At 42.4% G+C, this 21,489-nt stretch overlaps 1 protein-coding gene across 1 annotated transcript in view; it reads left to right on the top strand.

Moving 5' to 3' along the window:
* Window positions 1-21,489, top strand: part of fbln2 (fibulin 2) — a 103,665-nt gene that overhangs the window by 62,115 nt on the left and 20,061 nt on the right. Inside the window, exons 6-8 of the mRNA XM_080461841.1 lie at window positions 111-320; window positions 2,161-2,337; window positions 6,477-6,578. Coding sequence (XP_080317967.1) covers window positions 111-320; window positions 2,161-2,337; window positions 6,477-6,578 — 489 coding nt within the window. The remainder of the gene's footprint in view (window positions 1-110; window positions 321-2,160; window positions 2,338-6,476; window positions 6,579-21,489) is intronic.

Genomic DNA, 21,489 nt, shown 5'->3' with positions numbered 1-21,489 from the left:
GTTGTTTAGAGTCTCTTTCCCTCGTGTGAGTGTTCGGGGTAAATTATACCGACAATCTGGTTCTCTCTCCTGTTTAATACGCCCACCGCTTCCCCTGGTCCCCCCTCCAGTCTCAGACAGCCAGTTCCCCAAGGAGGCTTTCTCCATCGGCGCCACGGACGAAGCCGCCAACGCCGTGGAGGAGCAGGAGGACGTGGACGAGTGCCGGCTGTACGGCGCGCAGCTGTGCCAGCACACGTGTGACAACGTGTGGGGCTCGTACCGCTGTGGCTGCCACCGGGGCTACATCCTGCAGCCAGACGGACACTCCTGTGCTCCAGGTACCCCGACCCCCCGGCAGGATCCAGTCCAGAGGTCTCATTAGGAGTCCAAGATTTAAAATGTGTTGGAAACATCTTTGTGATAATTCTACACTAAATAAAACACTTTCTTGTGTTTCATTTGGGCTGAACGTCTTCTGAAGACCGTGAATCCCTCAAGAGCAGATATCAAGATATTTTCACTTTTTATTTGATTTCCCAAAAAACACTTTATTTTAAACTCCCGACAGCGAAGATTTGCAACTTTTCCTGGCTGCCTCTCGTGTCCATCTTAATGCTCTCGGGCCAGAAATCTCCCAGCCTGGAAACATCGTCCATTATTTCCTCAGCAAAACTCAACTTTATCCAACTCGTTTTTTACAGGCACAGAGGAGCCATACGCTCACTTAAAGCAGCACAGAGTACACAGATTGCGCCAGCATTGCAAGCTGGGAAATATAGAGTTATTGCTTTTTAGAGGATACATCTCACCTGTCATAACCTAAATAGGAACTTCAGTCAAACATCTTGACTCTTGTCAGGGATGTTCAAACTTTATCCACTTATAAAGAGCAGGATCTCAATTGGAGAAGTACATCGTTTTATCTCTAGTGTCATAGAATTATCAGTATAATCACCTAGAGGTGAATAATGCAGCCATAGTTTGGACACCTCCACTTTATGTATTCGTCTCATACGACACCACTGAAGGTTATGTGACATCATACAGTTAAGAAATGGTCGTATTATTGTAGATTCTGCTTTTTGGGTATTATTGATTGTAGATACAAGAAATAAGGTATTTTAACAAATCAATAAGACACATTGCACCCTCAGATGTAATCAATAATCCCGAAATGGCAGAATCAATGATAATTTTTAAAGTGCATTATATTATATATTATATTATTTTATTATTATTTAATAGTATTAATACATAGCGGGATCCTGACAAGTTGGCTTTGTCCCAATACTACAATGACGTATTCTACATGCACATGAATTCATTACTGATTTATAGGTAACAAACACACATGAATGCTCATTGACGATATTGTTATTTGTTCCATTTGTATTGTATTTTGATATTGAATGAAGTATTTCACTTGTTTGTTACTTCAGCAGTAATTACAGTATAGAGTGGAAAAAAATGTTGATGAAGACTATTATTTATCATAAACTCAGTTAACCTCACACATTAGCCATGTGTTTGCAGTGGTGGTACATGTCTCCGGTGGGGCTCTTCATCATCCTTCAATTTCATCCATTATTCTGTAATTGTAATTTCATCGCACTCAGGAATTCAGTAGTGCTATAATATCATTACTACTAATAGTACTCTTAATCCAGTCTAATGCACACATTTTAGCCTTTTCAGAATTCTCTTGAGTGTCTCCTCGTTGACTCCTCTTTCACTTATTTTTCCTCACCAGTAGTCGGATGTGTTTGGAATCTCCCTCTGTTGAAAAAGGCAGCTGAGGACAAATTAAACTCGAGTGTTTCAAATTTCACTAAACGCTCAAAGAAAGAAACTTTCAATGGCATTGTGTGTGTTTTCATAGTTATCATGCGATGGTTAGACTGCGGTTAAAACCAGCATCTGATTTCATCGTCATCACAAATAAGGCACTTGTGGAAAAGCTTTTAAAAAGCCTCGTCAAAATTCCACACAGCCTCAAATGAAAGCTAATTGATTGGAAGGCTCCGCTCTGACCTTTACACGAGTGACACATGACAAAAACACGAAGCAGGGTTCACGACAGGTCTTGGCTTCGACGTCTTTAAACACTCTGATGTGATTTGGAGATTCACTCCTCAGTAACGTCTCATTCTCACCACATTGTCTGTTTTTGTTCTGCAGTGGATCCTGATGTGGACAACCGAGTCCGAGAGGTGGACCGACCCGCACCAGGACCAGTGTGGACTACCAGACCCACACCAGGATCAGTGTGGACCACCAGACCCACACCAGGATCGGTGTGGACCACCAGACCCAGTCCCCCCACCAGTACCACCGTCAGGGTGAACCCCTGTTCAGGTAATTCAGGCAAATGCTGATGGCAGACATTTATCTCCAGGTAGAACTCTTCCTCCCGTGTCAGTCAGAGGTCATTGTTGTTTTTCACTTTTCTACATGTTCCACCTTCAACTTGAAGTGATGATGCTGCTAAGTGGATTTACAGCTCCTCGTCTGTCGGACCGCGTCAAGGTCCCAAAGTTTCTGCTGACTCGGTCACTGCAGAGATCCAAACCTCTCCTGGTTTCAACATCAACTCAGAAACTTCAGAGTAAAAGTTTCCATGGCTGAGCAGAAGCATGAAAACCCTCCATCATAAAGCAGCTATTTTAAACAGCGAAGGTATTTAATAATGGTCTAATGATCTGATAATCTCATTGTGGATGTTACCCCAGAAAAACACCCGAGGGTCAGGGAAATGTCTTTTTAATTTATATTTATTTATATTTTTGAATTCATATTTTTCTGTGGAATAGAAACAAATGTCTACAGAAAAAAATGATTTAAAATTTGTATAACAGAATGTTGCCATCGAGGAATGGGAGTTAAATATCAGTTCAAATGATGTCATGGCTTAATTTTGTTAAAGTTGAACATACAAGAAAAGGACACCATAAAAGAGACAAACGTTCACCAATCTTTTTTTTATAAAAAACACAGAGCAAAAGAAAATACCCCACCCAGGTTTCCATGTAAGTCGGCCAAAGTCGGCCAGTTTGTCCTTTAAAATACATTAAATCCGTTCAGTCTTTTAGCAAACATGAGATTAGACCACATGAAACGAGACATGCTTGAGAAGCTTTGCGTTCTTGTAATTGCTGCAAATGTCCCAAAATAATCAGAACAGGGTCTGGATCCAACTGTACATTGAAATGTTGGTAAAAATGAAAACAAAAATATGGGCTCAGTCTGCTTCTGCGTCTTTACCTTCATCACACATTGGAGAAACTTCAGGACATATTGGATGTAGCCTTGCCTTGGAGTAACACAGTCTGTGCAGTAATTTGCCTTTGTTGTGTGAAAAATGTATTAAAAGTATGATAAGCTTTTGCTCAAAACTATGAGTTTAACAGCGACAACAACAATAACAGACTTTAGACGAGACTTACTGTATATTTCAAATTAAAATGAATTTTTTGCATAAGAAGAGAAATGTTTGTTATTGTCTGTAGATCGCAGTATTTTACAATCTGAAAAATTTAAGGAATTCTGACGTTCATCAAAAGCTACTAATTGTTGTGAGATTTGAGGATGGGTGATTAATTTATTCTGTGATTTAAAGAATAGTGGGTTAACAGAATAATGCCTATAAAGTCACAATATTTTGGAACCAATGGAAGATAGTACAAACTAACTCTTGAATGTTACAAAAATAAACCTCATCAGTTGAGTTTTGTTTCTTTTAAAAAGTCATGGTCTTTTCTGTGGATTTTTTACAGACTCAGGCCTCATCTAACCCAACTTTTCTTGTGTTTTTGGTGTCTGTTTTACACGACAATGGTGCTTGGAGGTGAAACTTTGTGAGAACGTCCGGGCTCCGTCTGAGTGTAAACAGAGGAAAACACAACTTTTCTGAAATGTTGCCACTGGTCCTGTGTACCACGGCCATAGTAACTAATAGTTGTGCACATGCTCCGTAGCTGGACAATGTTTCCTCCAGAGTGTGACCCCCAGTCCAAATTCTCCTGGAACTTGGTAGTTTTATTTTGACAGTCACCGTAATGACAATCCAACTTGGATGTCCGTGTACGAACATTGTTAATATTTATAGAGTATTGTTCTCTGCTGCATGTGTGTGTCTGGTTCCATTATCAAAACAAACAGTTCCTACATCGTTTTTAATTTTTCTGCGGTTTCCATGTAAACAAACATCATTTTCAGAACGTTGCCGTGTAAACGCAAATCTGGACGATCAGCCTCCCATATGTTGTACTGTCTGTCAGGTCCTTCTTCGAGAAGATACTGATTTCAATAAGGTTTTTACTTAAATAAAAGATGCATATTTTTTTTTTCATTAGAAAGTTTTATTTTATTTATTTATTTATTTATTTTTTGCAAAAAGCAGCTCCAGAAGTTTGACACAGATCCAGTTACATCAGCAGTCAGTGCTTATAATATGCTGCTGTATGACTTGTTGGAGGGAGTCAGTCTGTATTTATTTATTTATTTATTTATTTATTTATCCCATTGTGCCGATTTCTGACCTAACATCCCTCGTTTCTTATTAAAAGTGTAAACAGAATTGTAGTTAGACATTACATATACATATTATGCAGTGTTATCCATAATTGGAACAGCTGCGATCATTAAAAGCAATATTTCAAGACTTGCGTTAAAATTCCAAAGTGAAATCCCATTATGATGTAGAGATTGCTGTTTGTGGCTCTAAAAGGAAACCCAATGTTCTTTTAATTCTATAAATCTATAAACGTTAAAGAGTCAGTTGAGGATTACTGCCCCCCTGATAACGCAATACATTTATATTGAAATCAACGTGAAACAGAGCTGTCACAATCACAACCAACTTTAACAATTGAAGTACACAGTTTGTTACGTATAATACATTTAATCCTCATAATTACTGAATTCTGACAAATGTATCGATAGATGCATGTAGGGATCAATATGTAGTGTAGAAGACTGAATAACGAGATGTATTTGTTGCCTGTACTGTGACTCACATCCTTTTGTCAGCCATTAGTCATAGATGTGTTTCAGGTTGTAATCCCACGTGGTAAAGAGCAGTAACAGTCCAGCTACTGTAGCCGAGTGACAGACATCCAAACCTTTTGTTGAAAGCTAACACTGTGTTACGGCTGCAGAACGGTCTCAGTGCTCAGGGTGGATTGAATCACTGCAGACACACTGTCAAACTGCGAAAGTACATCTTAAGTCTCCATGATTGATGTTCACCTAAATTGCATTACCAACTGTGAGACGGTAGCTAGGAGCTGTGATCGGGGCGTCCCCCGATGCCTGACTGCAGGAATACCGAGCGTGATTTGTAGATTCTGGGCTCTGATGCAGTCCTCCTGCTGTGAGGCCTCCTTTCATGGACCTGCAGTTTGTGTTTGCAGCTTCATGCATAACGGTGGATGAAAGCGTTCGGGGCTGAGGCTCCTCCAGGCGATGACGTACGGTCGCTTGTCTCTGTGTGGAAGCCTTCGGGGCCGGATGTGTCTGCTCAAGACATCAGCTCTTCTGTTTTTCACTCCACCAAGAAAAGCAGACGGGGCCACTGTTGTCTCGCAGACGCACTACCTGGCAGTCAAAAGTTAAATCCAGGACAAAGTTCTGTAATCGCTGAAAACTGGGAGCAGTGGATCTAACGCAAAGTCCAGGCCCTTTACTTTTAAATTTAAAGACTTGGAGCTCCTGAAGCCTTTTTAGATTAGATGGAGTTACACACTTCCTGGTTCCTGAGGCTGCTGGTGTGCGACACTCGGCAGTTTTCACCTCTGGAAGCTCATTAATAGCCACTTGAAAATGTCCCCTCCTTTTTAGAGTGCTACTCGACCAAACAGCTTGACTTCAGTCCACATGTTCTGGGCTTGACAAGCACAGTTTTCTCTTTGACAAGTCTCATTCCGCCAGTACTGAAGCAACTCTAAAGCATGATGGTACCCCCACCATGTTATACAGTTTATAGACTGGGTGTGTTTTAGCACTCGCAAATAACTCTAATTTAACTTCTATCGCCAAAAACCTGATCCCATGAAAGACTGTGGTGTCTCTCTGAGTCTTGCTTGTTTTGTTTTTTTGGGCGATGCAAACTGAAAGCAACAAATTGTATTATTCCAGCTCAGACTTAAGCTTTTTCTGTTTCCAGGAAGCATCTAAAGACTTGAATGACAGTGAATGAATGTTGATCTTTGGAGCATTTCTGATGCTCTGACAGCTTCTTCCAATGAAGTCACACCTTCATTTGTGAGTTCAGTCTCATGTGGTCACTGGAAGTTGAGAATATTTTTCCCTCCTCTCATGTAGCGCCCCATAACTGTGTTCAGTTATTTTTTGTTGTGAGGAAACTGTTGAGCCATTGCTGACATTTTAATACAGTAAATACTCTGTTCAGGATTGTTTTTTAAGCCAGTGTTGTACTAAACTGCACTGTTCGTCCATGTATTCTGGAGCTGATGGAGGTTGTGTGTCTCTTGCAGGAAACCGTCGGTGCAGCCAGCAGTGCACGGCGGTGGCAGGCCGCCCTCGCTGCTCCTGCTTCCTGGGTTTCAGACTGAAGTCAGATGGACGCACATGTGAAGGTAAGAGAGAGAGAGAGAGAGACCGCTGTCTCCTTCCTTGTCCTCACTATTTGGAACAACTTCCTTTGACTGTCTTTAACTGTCCTTCTTGACCTGTATTTACACAAATCAACAAACCATTATTGACTGTACCAGTCAACGTTGGCTGAAGCAACAACAAACAAGCACATGCAGCTCCGAGGAAAGGAGTGATCTCTACAGAGATCTGGTCCATTTTTAATTGGATTCACTTGCACAAGATGGAACAAAACGTGGGTCTTGTGATGGAGACGTTTGCCTGGAGCATAAGTCAACCATAGCCAATTACCACCTGGCAGCTCTAGAATCAATATCTGGCTCTACACGCAGCATCTGTTTATGTGGCGGCTTCCTCTCAGAGGCTTTTGTGTGATTACATGAGTCCAATCTGACAGCTCAGAGACAACCTATAATACTGGGAAATGACTAAAGCTAACACATGGAGTGAAAGGGCAGGACTGCATGGTGGTGTATTTCACTCTCACGTCTTGGCAAGAAGGTCTCTGGTTGAAGTCTGGGTCGGTCTTGGGGGTTTTCTGTGTGTTTGAAAGTTAATGGTCACTCTAAAGGTGCTTTTCCACTACTTCCTACTCAGCCCTACTCAACTTGACTCTACTAGCTATTGACACTTTTCCATTACATGTTAGGACCCGGTACCAGGTACTTTCGTGGTGCATTCGCGGCCGAGGTTCCAAGTGGGCAAGTAGACAATGTGATGTCATCAGACAGCAAGCCGCTGATTGGCCGGCGCGTGACGGTACAGATGAGTCAGACGCTGGCTCATTCACCCCACCATTCTTTAAACCCAATCACAACAAGAACGCTCGCAAACAGAAATGGACGCACAGAAATGAACTCCGTGGAGCAACAAAGATGTGCAGGTGTTTCCTTGTCTGTCTATGAGAATCGCTGTTTTAGATTAACTGGTTTCCCTGTTAACTGGTGACTGGCTTCCTCAAGCGTCTCCTTTGATGTTCGATGTCCCTCGATGTTAAAATCCCAACCACAATCTGTAGCTGTCCTGGTGGATGCCATTTAACCACATTTCCACTAAAATTTAAAATATCGCAGCCTTTGTTTTTCTTATTTTAACATCAGCTGCTGCTAACGGCTGGTGGTAGAAGTCACCAGTTAACAAGGGCACCAGTGAAACCAAAACACCGGACAGTGAAGTATGTTTGTAAATCGACATTTTGTAATATTTATTATTAATATACATATAAAAATATGTACTATTTAATCTATTACTTGAGCTGATATTCAATGCAAGTTCGCTCCGCATCATATCGGGGGTGTACTTGTGCATGACAGGGAAAAGCTCTGATGACTCCGGCCATACCGTGATGGTACTGTATTGTAATGGAAAACAACCGAGGCTGAATAGAGGCAAGGCGAGTAGAGGCAAGTAAGACTGAGTAGGTACTACTGGAAAAGCACCATAGGTTGTCCTCAGTTGGGAATGTGAGTGTTTGACTGTATATTTCTCTGGTTTTGCACCATGTTGGACTGGCGACCCGTGTACTCTGGTGTACTCTGCCATCGAGCATAGTCCTCTAGGTTCTTCTGCAGTACCTCGTGACCCTGAGGTGGATAAAGCAGAATAGAAAATAGAGAAATAAATTTAAAGAGTATTGTCATTTATAAAGTGTGTAAAATGTACACTTCACTTAACACCTAAACCTTCCTTATTAATCCCAATGTTTGCAGACTAAACCAAGCCAAACCATTAAAATTCACCTTATGTCCATGTTTCCTGAACACCATTAATATCATTGACGTTATGTTGCAAACATTCATTGCCAGTAAAACTTCTGTGCAAAGACACTCCAACACATGGAGAGGCATAGTCAAGAATCAAACAGTTGATGATTCCACCCATAGTTTGAGTTGCACTGATATTTGTTCCACTGTTTAAACCACCTCACAATCCTTTCTTTCCCCGTAACATCTAACTCTGGGTTACGGGACCCTGCTGGAACGATCCAGTTAACTCTGGTTAAATGAGGGGTACACCTTGTTAGTGCAGCAGTATGCCAAAGGATTAACACACAGACAGACAATCATCACATTTACAAGACCAATTTACAGTCAAATGTTACCATACAGGATTTACATTGTGAGGTAAATGGCCGCCACCTTACGTACAATAAGTGTCTCCACTGCGATTTCCCGTCCCAAATACCTTCGATGATGGGAGTGTTCATATTGAAGATATGTTATCCCATCACACACTATCGTTGAAGCGGCTCCCCTCAAAGACGGCTGTGAAGACATTGAACAAACTGTGTTTAAAACCTTTGGTCTGATGTAGGACTATGCGATTTCGCCTAAAAAAAAAAATCTATGATTTTTTTAAGAAAAATTCAAGTTTTGATTAAATTTTAGATATTTTTTCTCAGTGCACTTAAACATGACTGCAGACATCAGATACGTTGTAAAAGGTGCAACTTTATTGCTGATTGCTGAATCCCAAAACAAAAAGTCAATGAGGCTCAGTCATTCAACAAATTCAAGCTTTTACCAGGTTAAAGCAAAGGTGTAACAGGAAGTGCAGAAACCCACAAGGAATGGTTGAACGTGATGCAAAAAATGCAGTGTGAACAAAGCATTAAAGGAATGTTATGAAATAAATAGTATGTCCGGTAAGAAGAAGGTAATCCAAGAAGTATCGGGGAAGCATTAAAGAGAAAAAGAGCAAGACCAGATCCAAACCAGGCCGATGAGACGAGTAACCCAGAGGTGAGATGAACTGACAACAGACAGCAGGATCATTTGTGGTAATAACAAGTTATTTATTTAAGTTAAGTTATTTGGAAATAGTAATTAGCTACTGATTGGTGCTTGTGTTTTTTGGTGCCCTTTTTTTTTTCTTTTTTCCTTTATCTGTTTTTCTAATTGTCTTGCTGCTAAAAATAAGATTGTTTACATCTTGAGGCTGCACTCAAGATTCTATTATTATAATGACTATTCCAACATGCTATGTTGTTGTGATGCTCTAACAGAATTTCATTGTATTTATGACAATGACAATGAATCATTTGAATCTGAATGTCTTGAATCTCAAGCGAATGACCCAGTTACTTTACTGATTACTTATTTTGAAAAGTAATTATTTACTTCAATAATTACTTAGTTACTTTTTATAAATATGATGCTCAACCTGAGGGAATAGATCTTTCAGCCTCATTCTATTCATTCTGCATATTCTATCATATGGAACTCAATCAAATGCTGAATCAAATCATTTTTAAAAACCTGTTTTGTTCATTTCATTCTTTTAATTTCATGCACATTGCATCAAGCAGAAATGAGATTAAATGCAACAGTCGCCAGCTTGAAATTTCTGAACATTCAAACCTAATTTTCTTCACATTGCACAATATACTAATATAATAAAGCAAGTATTTAGTCTATTAACTTTGATTTCTGCACGCAAATGCCACAGTGAAATCACTTTCTCACAAGGTTTCACTTTCCCGTGCGGTTTTCTTGCTGCTTGCTCAGAGTTGAGGTGGAATATTTCACTGTAGATAAAAGCTTTCTTCCCACGTAGAGTGCACACAGGACGCTAACGTTTTTGTCACTCTTTACCAAGTTGAACTCAAAGTAATGTCGGTAGTTCTGAGCATTAAACTCTGCAGGTCCTGCTCTCTCCAACGCTCCATGTTATCACCGTGTCTGTTGTTGATCACTGACGTCACCAGACAGTCTCATAAAATAATATCACAGTTAAGTAACGCGGCCTGCTTGCGAGACATATCTACTGTTTTCAATCACTTTTGCTACACGTTACTTGAAAAAAGTAATCGGATTACAGTAATACGTTGCTTCTAATGTATTACTGTCCATCAGTGAACAGGACACTGGTGAACGTAATCAGTGTGATGTAGAAATCTCACGAAAATGTGCATGAACTGAAAATCAATATGAAATGACAAATGAAGCCTTGCATGTGCTCCAACTTCATATTTTACTCAGATAAAGACCAGCACACTGCTCATGGATGAGGAAAATCCCTCAAAAAGAGCTCTGTTATCATGTCACAGTCAATTTCCCAGGAATGCCCTTACCATGATATATTTGCAGAAGTCATTAGGAAATCGATACTTGGATCTGTGAAAGTAGTGAAATCTTGGCAGCGGTCTTTGTTTGTGGAATTGATTTATGGGCCACCGGTGGAATTCAATACACTTCACGTTGGCATTGTGGAGGTGAGCAGACAGAGGAAGACGAGATACAGGCATGAAAACAGTTTAATAGTCTGATCATGTGGCCCTGGAGCCCAGAAGGCTGCAGTGAAAGACGGAGCAAGCTGAGCCTCAGTGAATGTACAGTACGTGTTGGAGTTTATTTAATCAGTCTGTCTGTTAGCGGACGGGATAATACCGCCGGATAGTTCAGCACCGTACAAGAATTAGAGTTTCACCTCTTATCAGCTCGTTGGGTGAACACTCGCTCTCCTAAAGTGTTCCCACATGTGGACGTGTGGGTGGCCCATGTTGGGTTTAGGCTGGAGTAAAACAAAGCAAACAATACAACGAGAGGCGAACACTTCACAGACACGTAAGTAGACTGTGAAATAAAGCGTGGGGGCACTGACGGTTGAAGACGTACGGATCGTATGGACTGAAAACCCGGTAAAAACATTAACACCTGGAGCGGCAGCAGTCGCCTGTCATGAGTTTGGCAGGGATCTCGCTGTGGTTCAGCCGACCTCACCAAGGCTTGATGGCTTAATAAGAGGCAACCCTGAGCTCTCGCTCTATTTAGCCACATAGGAAAGTGAACCAATGTTATAGTTTGAACACGCTCTCTTTCTCATGGACACGTGTATTAAGCAAAGACAGACTGCACAGGAAGTCAAAAGCTTCCAAGGGCAAACATACACGTACGCATCAAGAAACCTTTCTTTTTGGGGGGCCTTCCGATCGACCTACAGCCATATGTTAACTGTCCAATTCTTGCAAACCTCTTGCAATATAGAGCCAGTGTACACAGTTTCCATTGCATTGGCTTTCATTAATTTCCTGCAATGAAAAGTGATGTGAAACCACTAATCACCTTTCCAATCTGATAGTGAGTAAAAGTATTGCTGATACACAAATGATACCAATAATTTGTTTGAGGGCAACCCTTATGTGTAAGAGCAGGATGTTAAAGGTATTTTCAGATTCCAGCTTTTGAAAATACACCAAGACAAACTCCACTTCAGCAGTCAGCCATCATCTGAACACAATTCCTTCTTTAACGTAACAACTCTATATGGATATTCTAATTTACAATCCAATAAAATCCATCCAATAATCAATAAGTATTGATATTGTTGGGGTTTATATTTGGTTATAAATAGTAAATAACTGAAGTAATAGACTACTTAAAGTAATAAATCACTGGCGGTAATTTACAAATAATTGAAATTATTAAGACAAGCAAGACAAATTTATTAATAGAGCAACATTGACTCACAGTGAGAGAAATGCATAAAAGCTTTACAGAGAAATAAAAGAATAAATTTGTTATTTGTTAATTAATAATTGTGGGGCACAGGGACTAATTATCAATCGATCAACTTCAGTTGCAAGGATTCACAAAGGTTTGTTAATAGTCTTTACCAGGATACACTTAAATGAAAGAGGAGTTGTGATATTTGAGTGTCACAACAAAAACACAATAACCACCAGGAATCAGTCAATTTAGCGAACGGGTGTTTATTGACAAAATGTCGATTCTTGAATTGTTCATCTGGGGGGACGGGAGGATGATGACAAGATGGCTGCCGTCGTATTCAAATGGCAGGCATGGTGCAGAGGCGTGGCAGACATGGGTACCCGACACCCGACACTGGTTCCCCGCGATAGTGTGTGCTCATGGAGACCACAAGGTCGGCCGTCTGCACCATTAAAGAGTGTAAAACGTGCACATTGGTACGTTTTTATAATTGCAGGTGTGAGCGAGAGAGAGTGACACAGAGAGGAAGAGAGAGAGAGAGAGAGAGAGAGAGAGAGAGAGAGAGAGAGAGAGAGAGAGAGAGAGAGAGAGAGAGAGAGAGAGAGAGAGAGAGAGAGAGAGAGAGAGAGAGAGAGACCTTTAACAGTTCTTTATTTTCAGTTTTCCTTTTCCTCATAGAAAGGTGATGAGAAATTGATGTGAAAAAACTATTTACAATACACACACACACACACACACACACACACACACACACACACACACACACACACACACACACACACACACACACACACACACACACACCTAGAAATGCAGCAGTAGTTCTTCTTGCTCTACGGCACACAGAACATCACCAACAGTCCAAACAGAAGCAAACTCTCTCAAATCCGACACTTGTTTGTAGAAGGTGAACTCCACCCTAAGTGGAGCAGCCACCAGGCCTCTGAAAATCTGCAGAGCATCATCAGACCCTGTACCTTGGCTTTTGTTGCGCCGTGACAACCAGAAGCTCATTTTCACCTGTTCTATCAGGAAGTTGACCAGGCAGATGTTCCTGCGTTGGGCTGCAGAGTATTTTGGTCCAAATATGAAAAGTGTACTGTGGAAAACATGACCTGACTGGGTCAACCTCTGCTGCAGCAGAGCAAAGAGGGAGGTCAGTCTCTGACAGTGCAGCCAGAGGTTTAGAACTCTGTAGGGAGGCCATCGATCCCGGGAGACCGTCTACAGCTGAGCTGCTGGAGCGCCGTGGACATCTCTTCACATGAGAAGCTGGACTCCAGCGAGGCTGAGATGGACTCCTCCAGTCGTGGGAGCCCCTCCAGGATCTGGGCCACGTTGCCAGGGTCACAGGTGTCTGCGCTGAACCGGTCTGAGTAAAAACTGATAGCCAGCTTCCTCATCTCAGAAGGGTCTGTTGTTATTGCCCCATTGCTATGTTTTAGGTGTGTCATCATATTATTTTTCCTGGGTTTTTTCTCTAATTTGAAGAAGTAGCGGGTCGGCGCATGAATTTCTTAAATTGAGGTGATTTGGTTTTTGATTAAAGCCCCTTTTTCTTTTGTGTGGAGGAAAGTGTTTAAAGCTTTCTTCCTGTCATGTAATGTTTTATTGCTCTCTGTTCCTTTAGTGATTTGTTCTTACATTGTACTAATTTCCTTTTCTAGCCGATGGAGATGGTTTTTTTGTGTTTGTGTCCTTTGTGCGGTGTGCTGCTTGCAGAAAAGGTGAATTTGGGTTTTCCCCACCTCCCACCAAACTCACTCAAGTCCAGTTTCCTCCGTCTCCACTGAGTCCAGAAGACGGCAAAAGCCTGACAGAAAGAAGTGTCCTGTGTGAGCTGGATGTTAAAAGTCCAATATGGAGGTGGGTGTGGGCGTATTTGCAATGAGACATCTGTGACCAGTAGATGGTGATCAGAAAAACCTATAGGTGTGATGGTGGACTGGACCAGACAGTTAGTTTGTGTTTTGTTGATATAGATCTGGTCCAGTGCGGCTGCACTGACTCTGCTGTCTGTGGCCTTTACCCAGGTGTATTGTCTGACTTATTGTCTGAAGGGTCCTCCAGGCGTCTATCAGGTCATTCTCAGTGGAAAGGGTGGATGCTGATGATGGGTGTGGTTCTTGTGTGTTCCTGTCAGAGTCTAGATGGGTGGTGCAGTTCCAGTCTCCTCCTATGATTGTAAATTAACTGCTGTTAAGTTGTTTTACTTTACTGTTTAGTTTATGAAAGCGTCGAAGACGGTTGGCGCCGGTGCTATGGGCGTAGATTTTAATGAAGTGAAACTGGTTCCTTTTATTTTTGCCTGCACCACCTGAGCCCTACCCTGCTCCACCTTGCAGGATGAAATGTCTGTAGGACACAGGTGAGGTGAGAACAACACTGTGACTCCTGCACTGAAATTAGTGCCATGACTGAAGAAGGTTTCCCCTCTCCAGCCCAGGAGCCAGTCTTTTTCATTATCAAATGAGCTGTGTGTCTCCTGGAGGAGGAAAACATCTTTTTTTTTTCTTTGCTCAGCTCTGATATCAGTACTCTCCTTTCTCTGTCTCTCCCTCCGTTCACATTTAGTGTAGCAACTGTAAGAGTCTCCATGAGAAGAGAAAGGAAGAGCAGGACAGTGAACCACCACCAGTGAGGAAACAACACCTTCAGAATAAGAGTCAGAAGCAGAAGCTTTGTTTAGCTAGAAATTATTGTAAAGCTCACTTATTGTATCAAAATTCTTCTCAGAATGACTTAAACATAAATACTCTTAGGCAATGTAACTTCTTTGTGTATTCAATTTCAGTTGAACTTAAAGCAGTATGAGAGGTTTGACCTGAATTGTCACAAAACATTTACATTTCAATGTGAATTATAAACACTTAATTCCACTTCAAAGTGTTAAAACCTGTTTGACAAAAGTAGTCTGAACATAGTTCTCTCAAAAACGTATTCAGAATATCCCAGTCTCCCTTCAAACTAGCATAACCTTCTGGCTTATTTTGTTCACTCACCAGTGCGTACTTCTCCTTTATTTTAAAATTCTTTTTTTCAAAGCCGCACCAAGTTTGCTGCTTCGGTGCGGCCTTTTCTTTGGTTGTTGTAAACTGAGCGTACATCCACACGACGAAAAAAACAATCTTTTTTCTCCCTGGCCTTCTCCCAAAAAACTTCCGTCCACACCTCACTATGAACACGGCTCAACATGAGGCTTCAGGGCATGTAGTGCACATGCCAGACCTTTAGGGGTGCTATGACTCACCAAACACAACAAAAACGCAGAAGAAGACAGACCACATAGAAATTTAGAAGTAGACTTTTCCACATAAACACATAAACCTCTAATAATAGCTCTAGTTATATAGGTCTATGGCCCCGCTCCGCCTGCTTCTAGCTTCTGCAGCTCAACCAGAGCTTGTAGTCCGTGATTGTTGTGGTTATTAGGTGATGTTGTGGACCGCGTTTTTTTTTTTTTGTTTGTTTTTAGATCGGTGCGGTGATCGGCTGGATTTGCCGATCCCCGATCACTCACAAATCACCAATATCGGCCCCGATCCGATATCTACCGATCTGATCGGGACATCCCTAGTTTTTGTGCTTTGGGAATGAGTCTTCCCTCTCCTTTCCTTCCTCAGTTTGGTCAGCAGTTTTTGGAGTCGATATCGTTTCTGTTTACTGAGTTCCTCAGTGCTGTCCAATTTCTTAATTTTCAGAACCGAATTGATAAATTTGTCCTCATCTGAAAAAATGTCCTTCACGTCCACTGATTGTTGTCCATAAGTCTCGTCCAGAAAGTTATTTATTTCTTGTAGAGTGTATGAGGTTGAGTCGTCCTGAGAGGGAGAGTCAGAGAACTGGGAGAGGGAGTCGTCGTCCTCCATGTCGTCATCCAGGTGCTTTTCTGTCAGGTCACAGGTGTCGGTGTCGGGTGTGTGTGTGTGTGTGTGTGTGCGTGAGCCGGGGCTGTCATCATGGGGAATGTGTGTATGTGTGTGTGCTGGAGCTGTCAGTGTTGGGTATGTGTGTATGTGTGTGTGCGTCGGGGATGTCAGTCCGTTGCCTTCAACAGTGTTTGTGTCTCTGTTTTTCTTGTCTACATTTCTTTCTCTGTCATCCTGGAACTTTCTTTTATTCCTTTTCTGTGGAGAGCCTCCTCCACCTCCTGTTCTTACACCTGCGGCTCCGGAGCCACATCAGCACCCGGGGTCGGGGCCTCCGCCCGCAACCCACCGGGAGCACCAGCATCGGGGGCCGGCTGTGGCTCGCTGGGGGGCCCAGCGCCCGTGGCCTCTTGCCCTGGCCGTGGCGCGCCGCCGTCCACAGGCTGCTCTCTGTGAGGACATGGCAAGCATTTGTGTCCGACATCCCCGCACTTGAAGCACTTGATGCTTCTCGAGCTGGCGTACCCCATTTAGAACCTGTCACCATATTTAACTTTAAAGGACACCTCCAGGGATTGTTCCGGGTCGTTCAGGTACATGAAGGCCTGTCTGCGGAGGGACTGGACGTGTTGCAGTTTATCGTTCTTACAGTTTAATTTCACTTCCCTGAGGCCGCGGGAGAACTTCCTGAAACGGGCCAGTTGGTTCTCCAGCAGGTGGTTGGGAATATACAGGGGACACAGTGACCCGGGTGGATGGTACGAACAGCGGTGACACCAGTACATACTGATCCTCTAACACGATTCCCTGTTCAACCAGTGAGTGGACCATCTTCTCCTCACGGAGAAAAGCCACCACGGCCTTGTTTATTCTAGAACCATATAAAATGTTAATATGGCCCACCACGTCTCCAACGGCCAGGAGAACATCCTCCACAGAGTACCAGGGGTCAGCTACCACCCGAACTCCGTGTTTGATGGAGGGAGGTGGCGAGCCCTCCACCAGGTGGACGCCGTCACTCCTCCAACCAAACCCTTGATTACTGACAAAACCTCTTTTTTTTCAAACTGATGAATTAAACTCCTCTTACCTTTACATAGAGAACCCAGAGGAAGAGAAACACCAAAGTTTAAAGTGCAGAAACACAATTTTTTCACACTCAAAATTTTCCAAGCGCTCTGCGCCCGCTCACACAATCACCCCTACCCAGCATGCAATGCAAGAGAGAAGGGGGGGGAGACACAGAGAGGAAGAGAGACAGAGAGGAAAGGAGAGAGAGAAACAGAGAGGAAGAGACAGAGAGGAAGAGAGAGAGAGACAGACTTGGCTCTAAAGCATGACGTTACCAACTTTACCTCCAAAACAAACCATCACAGGCAGATCTGGGTTTGTTTTGAATTCCTCCAAATGTTGCCTAGAAATGGAGAGCTTAAAGTCATTAAATGAATCAACGAGGGATGAGCTCTTACAGTCGATAGTAATCAGAGCTGCTGCCTTCATCCTCTCTGTGGTCACAGTGCTAACAATCTGTTTGGTTTCCATGGCTGAGATAGTCAGAGATCTAATTCTGCTCCACCTAACTTCTCTGAATCTTGGCCTCCTCCAGCCAGACACGCTGAGGTCCCGTCCAGGCCAAAGGTCACTGCCATTAGCTGCTGCAGACACAACACCTCATACGATTAATCCAACTGACTTGTGACAGGTCTATCCAGTATGTTCTCAAACTTCCAATTAACGAAAGAAAAATAAAGAGACAAGGATCCTTTTTTACCAACCTCAGCCCACACTGTAAAGTTCTGGCCGGGGTGGCCACGTTCATGTCCAGTTTTGCTTTTTACTGGCGATTTGTCTGTGCACAGATTTGACTGGTTGGTTCAAAGCTGGTGAACTTCTTCTATGAGTCATTCATAATCACGAGAGCGGCATTTCTTATTCCTTTTTTAAAACTTAGGCCCACTTTCACTTTGTGATATATTTGCTGCTCAAACCTGATACTTGCCGAGAATTAACCTATTGGAAGCAAATGTCTGAATGAATTTGCAGACCTGTTGAAATTTGGATGCACTTTTTAGGTCCTCTCGGGCCTCTGCTGTTGTTTGAGGAATTTCCTCTGTTTGGAAACATTTGGTTGAACATTTGCTTGAAGTCCCAACAGCCGAGGATGGTTTTCCCACCCACTTACCAAAATGCCACTTCCTCCAACAATCAGGATGTTTTTATAGCCAATAATCAGAACCAGTCTGAAAGAGGTGGTCCTTCCAGTTGAGAATCTAGCAGCTCCATGATCTGTGCTGTTGATGTCTTCATGAAAAGTCAGCAATTCGTTGCCGGTATATTCAGACTAGTTATTGAACATCCATCCGTCTTCTGCACCACTTTATCCAACCATTGGGTACAGGGAGCAACTTGTGACCTGGAGGCAAATTTAGAATTTCTATTAAACCTCAGATATACAAAATATTACAAAAAGTACTAAGAGGACTAAGAGCAGATATGTGTTAACTATTGCACCGCCAACTGCCTGTTAACTTTTTTTTTGGACCAGCCGTGGGACGGAAACATTTTTGTCTGTTTCTTTCTTGTTATTGTTGATGCTAAAGCTTCCAAACGCAGTGTTGCAAACTCAGTATTGGGAAAGTTGATGTCTTTGAAACTACCCATAGTGAATCCAACCTGAAATCATCAGTTTAACGATAAACATCATTGTGAAGTTGATTCTATAATTTTGTTAAATGTAAAGTTGACTTTTACAGTATCACTTTAATGAAAGCAAATCTAAAACTACCCTTTGACTGCACACAGGTCTTTATCACAGCAGCAGTTCTTTCTTTCTCCTCTTGAAATCTCTAAAAAAAGCTTAGGACATTTAAATCATTTAACTTGCAGCCGAACACAGCTCATTGTAGTTATAGCCTCTTCAAATTGTATTACATTATTGAGTTATTGCATTTTACCTGTCAGAACAGACTGAAATAATAACCTTAACTCAGTGTGGAATAAGCCTAAAGAAATATTTCCAAGCTATACACCAGAGTCCTCTTGCAGGCTCGGTGTGGCTCGTTCTTTATTCATCGTCACGCGCTGATGACAGGAGTTACACTCACAGCTTTCTTGTCCCAGCAGGCTGCATCTGTACAACGAGAACCAATTTCTCTAAATAAGCCAAAGCTGACTTCATTTACCGCAGCTTGAACTTTCAGAGAAAAGCCCCTGGTTGTCTGCTGTGTCTGGTGTGTGAGAACAACAGGGCGTGTGTTTAGTTCTGACCGATGGTGCTGCCGGTCTGACGTCTCCCTGCGCTTCGCTGACAGAGTATATCTCGGGCTTCTATCTGCCGTCTCTGCTCATCCAGGCATTTCTCAAAAATAAACTCTTTGTTTCTGCCTGGTGTTTTGCTCACTTGGCTCCTCACTGCTGTGTGATGCTGCCGTCCCCAGGGGACCTGCTGAGGGAAGGTGTTGGGACGCCAAGGCAATAGCAGCTTTTTTTTTTCCCTCTGAATGACGCACTGGAAAACAACTCCGGTCACTGGAGCTCTGCCACTTTTTGCACCACCGGTACTCCGCACACACGTCCCAGGGCCCGGAGGACGGACTGGATTTCAGCTGGGGTGTGATTTGCCCCTGGAAATCCAGATAACAGACATCTCAGACAAACGAGGACATTGTGAGTTTGTCTCCGCTGCACACGTCCCACCGAGGCCACAGTGTAAAAAGAATATGATGGTAATTTTAGTGAGTGAGACAAATGTGCTTGCTGTGGCCCATCGGAGGCTTCGTTTTATACAATAAACGTAAACGTTCACCGCCGTGAGAGGTGACACTCGTATAGTTTTAAAAGTTGTACTGTGCAGAAGCAAAGCAGGAGGACGTGAGGTGCACACTGGGCTCACTCCTCAGATCAGTGTTCTTCCCTCATCGCACTCCTTGTGGGAAGACGACGTAAAGCACATGATTCCTTCACACTCCCTGCGGCACAAACTTTGAAAGTCGACAGAAGTGCTTCAGCGAGGATGTAGAGTACGTTCACGACAGGAGATTACTATTCCCGTTCTTGTTCCAGAGGTTTTTACCTTCATGCAGATTCCTGTAAGGCAGTTTTGCTTTTTTGTTGTTTTTTGGTCTTCCCATGTTCCCTTTGGATTTTTAGATATTTTGAGGCTGATCCTCAAAATCTGGACGGCTGCCACAACCTCACATAAGCAGGCGATAATCCCAGTCCAACCCCTATCAGCGCGCCCAGCTAATCTGCTATGCACCACAACGCTTCATAAGGGAATGCAGCCGTTTGATAAAGAGGAGACACAATCGAGCAGCGATCCACCGTCTCAGCACGAGCTGGCCCGTGTCATAAATCAACAGCGCCTGTTTACCGGCCCGCGGTGCCGTTCTACTGATAAAGATTTAAGCGTCCGCAACTGTGGGTTCTATTTCAAACAAACATGCACATCAAGCAAAGTATCACTTAGCTTTTTGCCAAGATCTGATACTTCCAAATTGTTAGGGGATTTTCAAAGCTGTGGCAGTTCAGAGATGATTCAGTGGTCTTGCCAACTCATTTCAGTGTGTTTGAGTGTTAGGTGTGCCATGTCAATGGTGCTAAAATAAATCGTCACTCAGTCAAGGCAAAACTAACTTGTTCCTTCTCTCAGTCTAAAGTGTAAAAGAAAAGGAAAATTTTTACTTTTGAGTTTGTTAAAGGAGTCAATCTCACAAGGGGGCGATTTTGATTATTGTCAACGCAAGAGGCTAATATCATGAATCCGCCCCTGTTAAATTTAGCAGTTAGCCGCTAACAGAACTAGTATAAACGTTGAACCCCATATGATTTACAAATAACCCTATATTTCATGTTAAATCTCTGGGGTGTGTTGCTCTGCTGCACATATGTTTGTAGATGGCTCCACGGTCGTATTTTATCTGTATTTTTTGTGGGAGCAAAGGACCGCTATGCTAACCATGATTGACAGATGCTGCAGCCAATCAACATGTGCCTAACCTCTGTACCAATCAAAATCTCACATGTACTCTTGCGAGACAAAGTTGCGGTATGAAAAAAGATCAGAAAGAGCTCCATGTTTGATTTCTTTCCTAATAAAAAAAAAATAAAAAATTCAAGATCATTTAAGGGAGACTGGACACGGGAGAATTTACTCCTTTAAATTTCTCATTTTTTGTGCCTATCCACCGCTGCTTGCTGAATAAGCAGCTTAATATTATAACGTTATGTTATGTAATTGTTAGCTACTTATTAGAACATCAACTGTGTACAGATCCATTGAAAATAGCAAAATTTGCAAGTTACAGGCTAAGCAGTAGCTAACCTATCTAGGCTGCTGAAGCTTTACAATATTGCCAACCACATTGTTGGTTTGAGGAACTAATTAACTCATTAGCATATTGCTAGCAAACACTGGACAGTTTTAATATAGCAGCTAGGTTAACTACTAATTGTGTTTTCACTTGCCAGCAGTGTCAGGCTTTGTTAGAATCATTAGATATCCTGCACACTTGTCCGTGGGCAGGATACTTCCTCGGACTGGTGTCTGTAGCCACATCTTGTGCAGTTTCCTTGAT

Source organism: Lipophrys pholis, assembly GCF_963383615.2.
Source record: "Lipophrys pholis genome assembly, chromosome: 4".
NCBI lineage: Eukaryota > Metazoa > Chordata > Actinopteri > Blenniiformes > Blenniidae > Lipophrys > Lipophrys pholis.
This window is presented reverse-complemented; position numbering and strand designations above follow the sequence as displayed.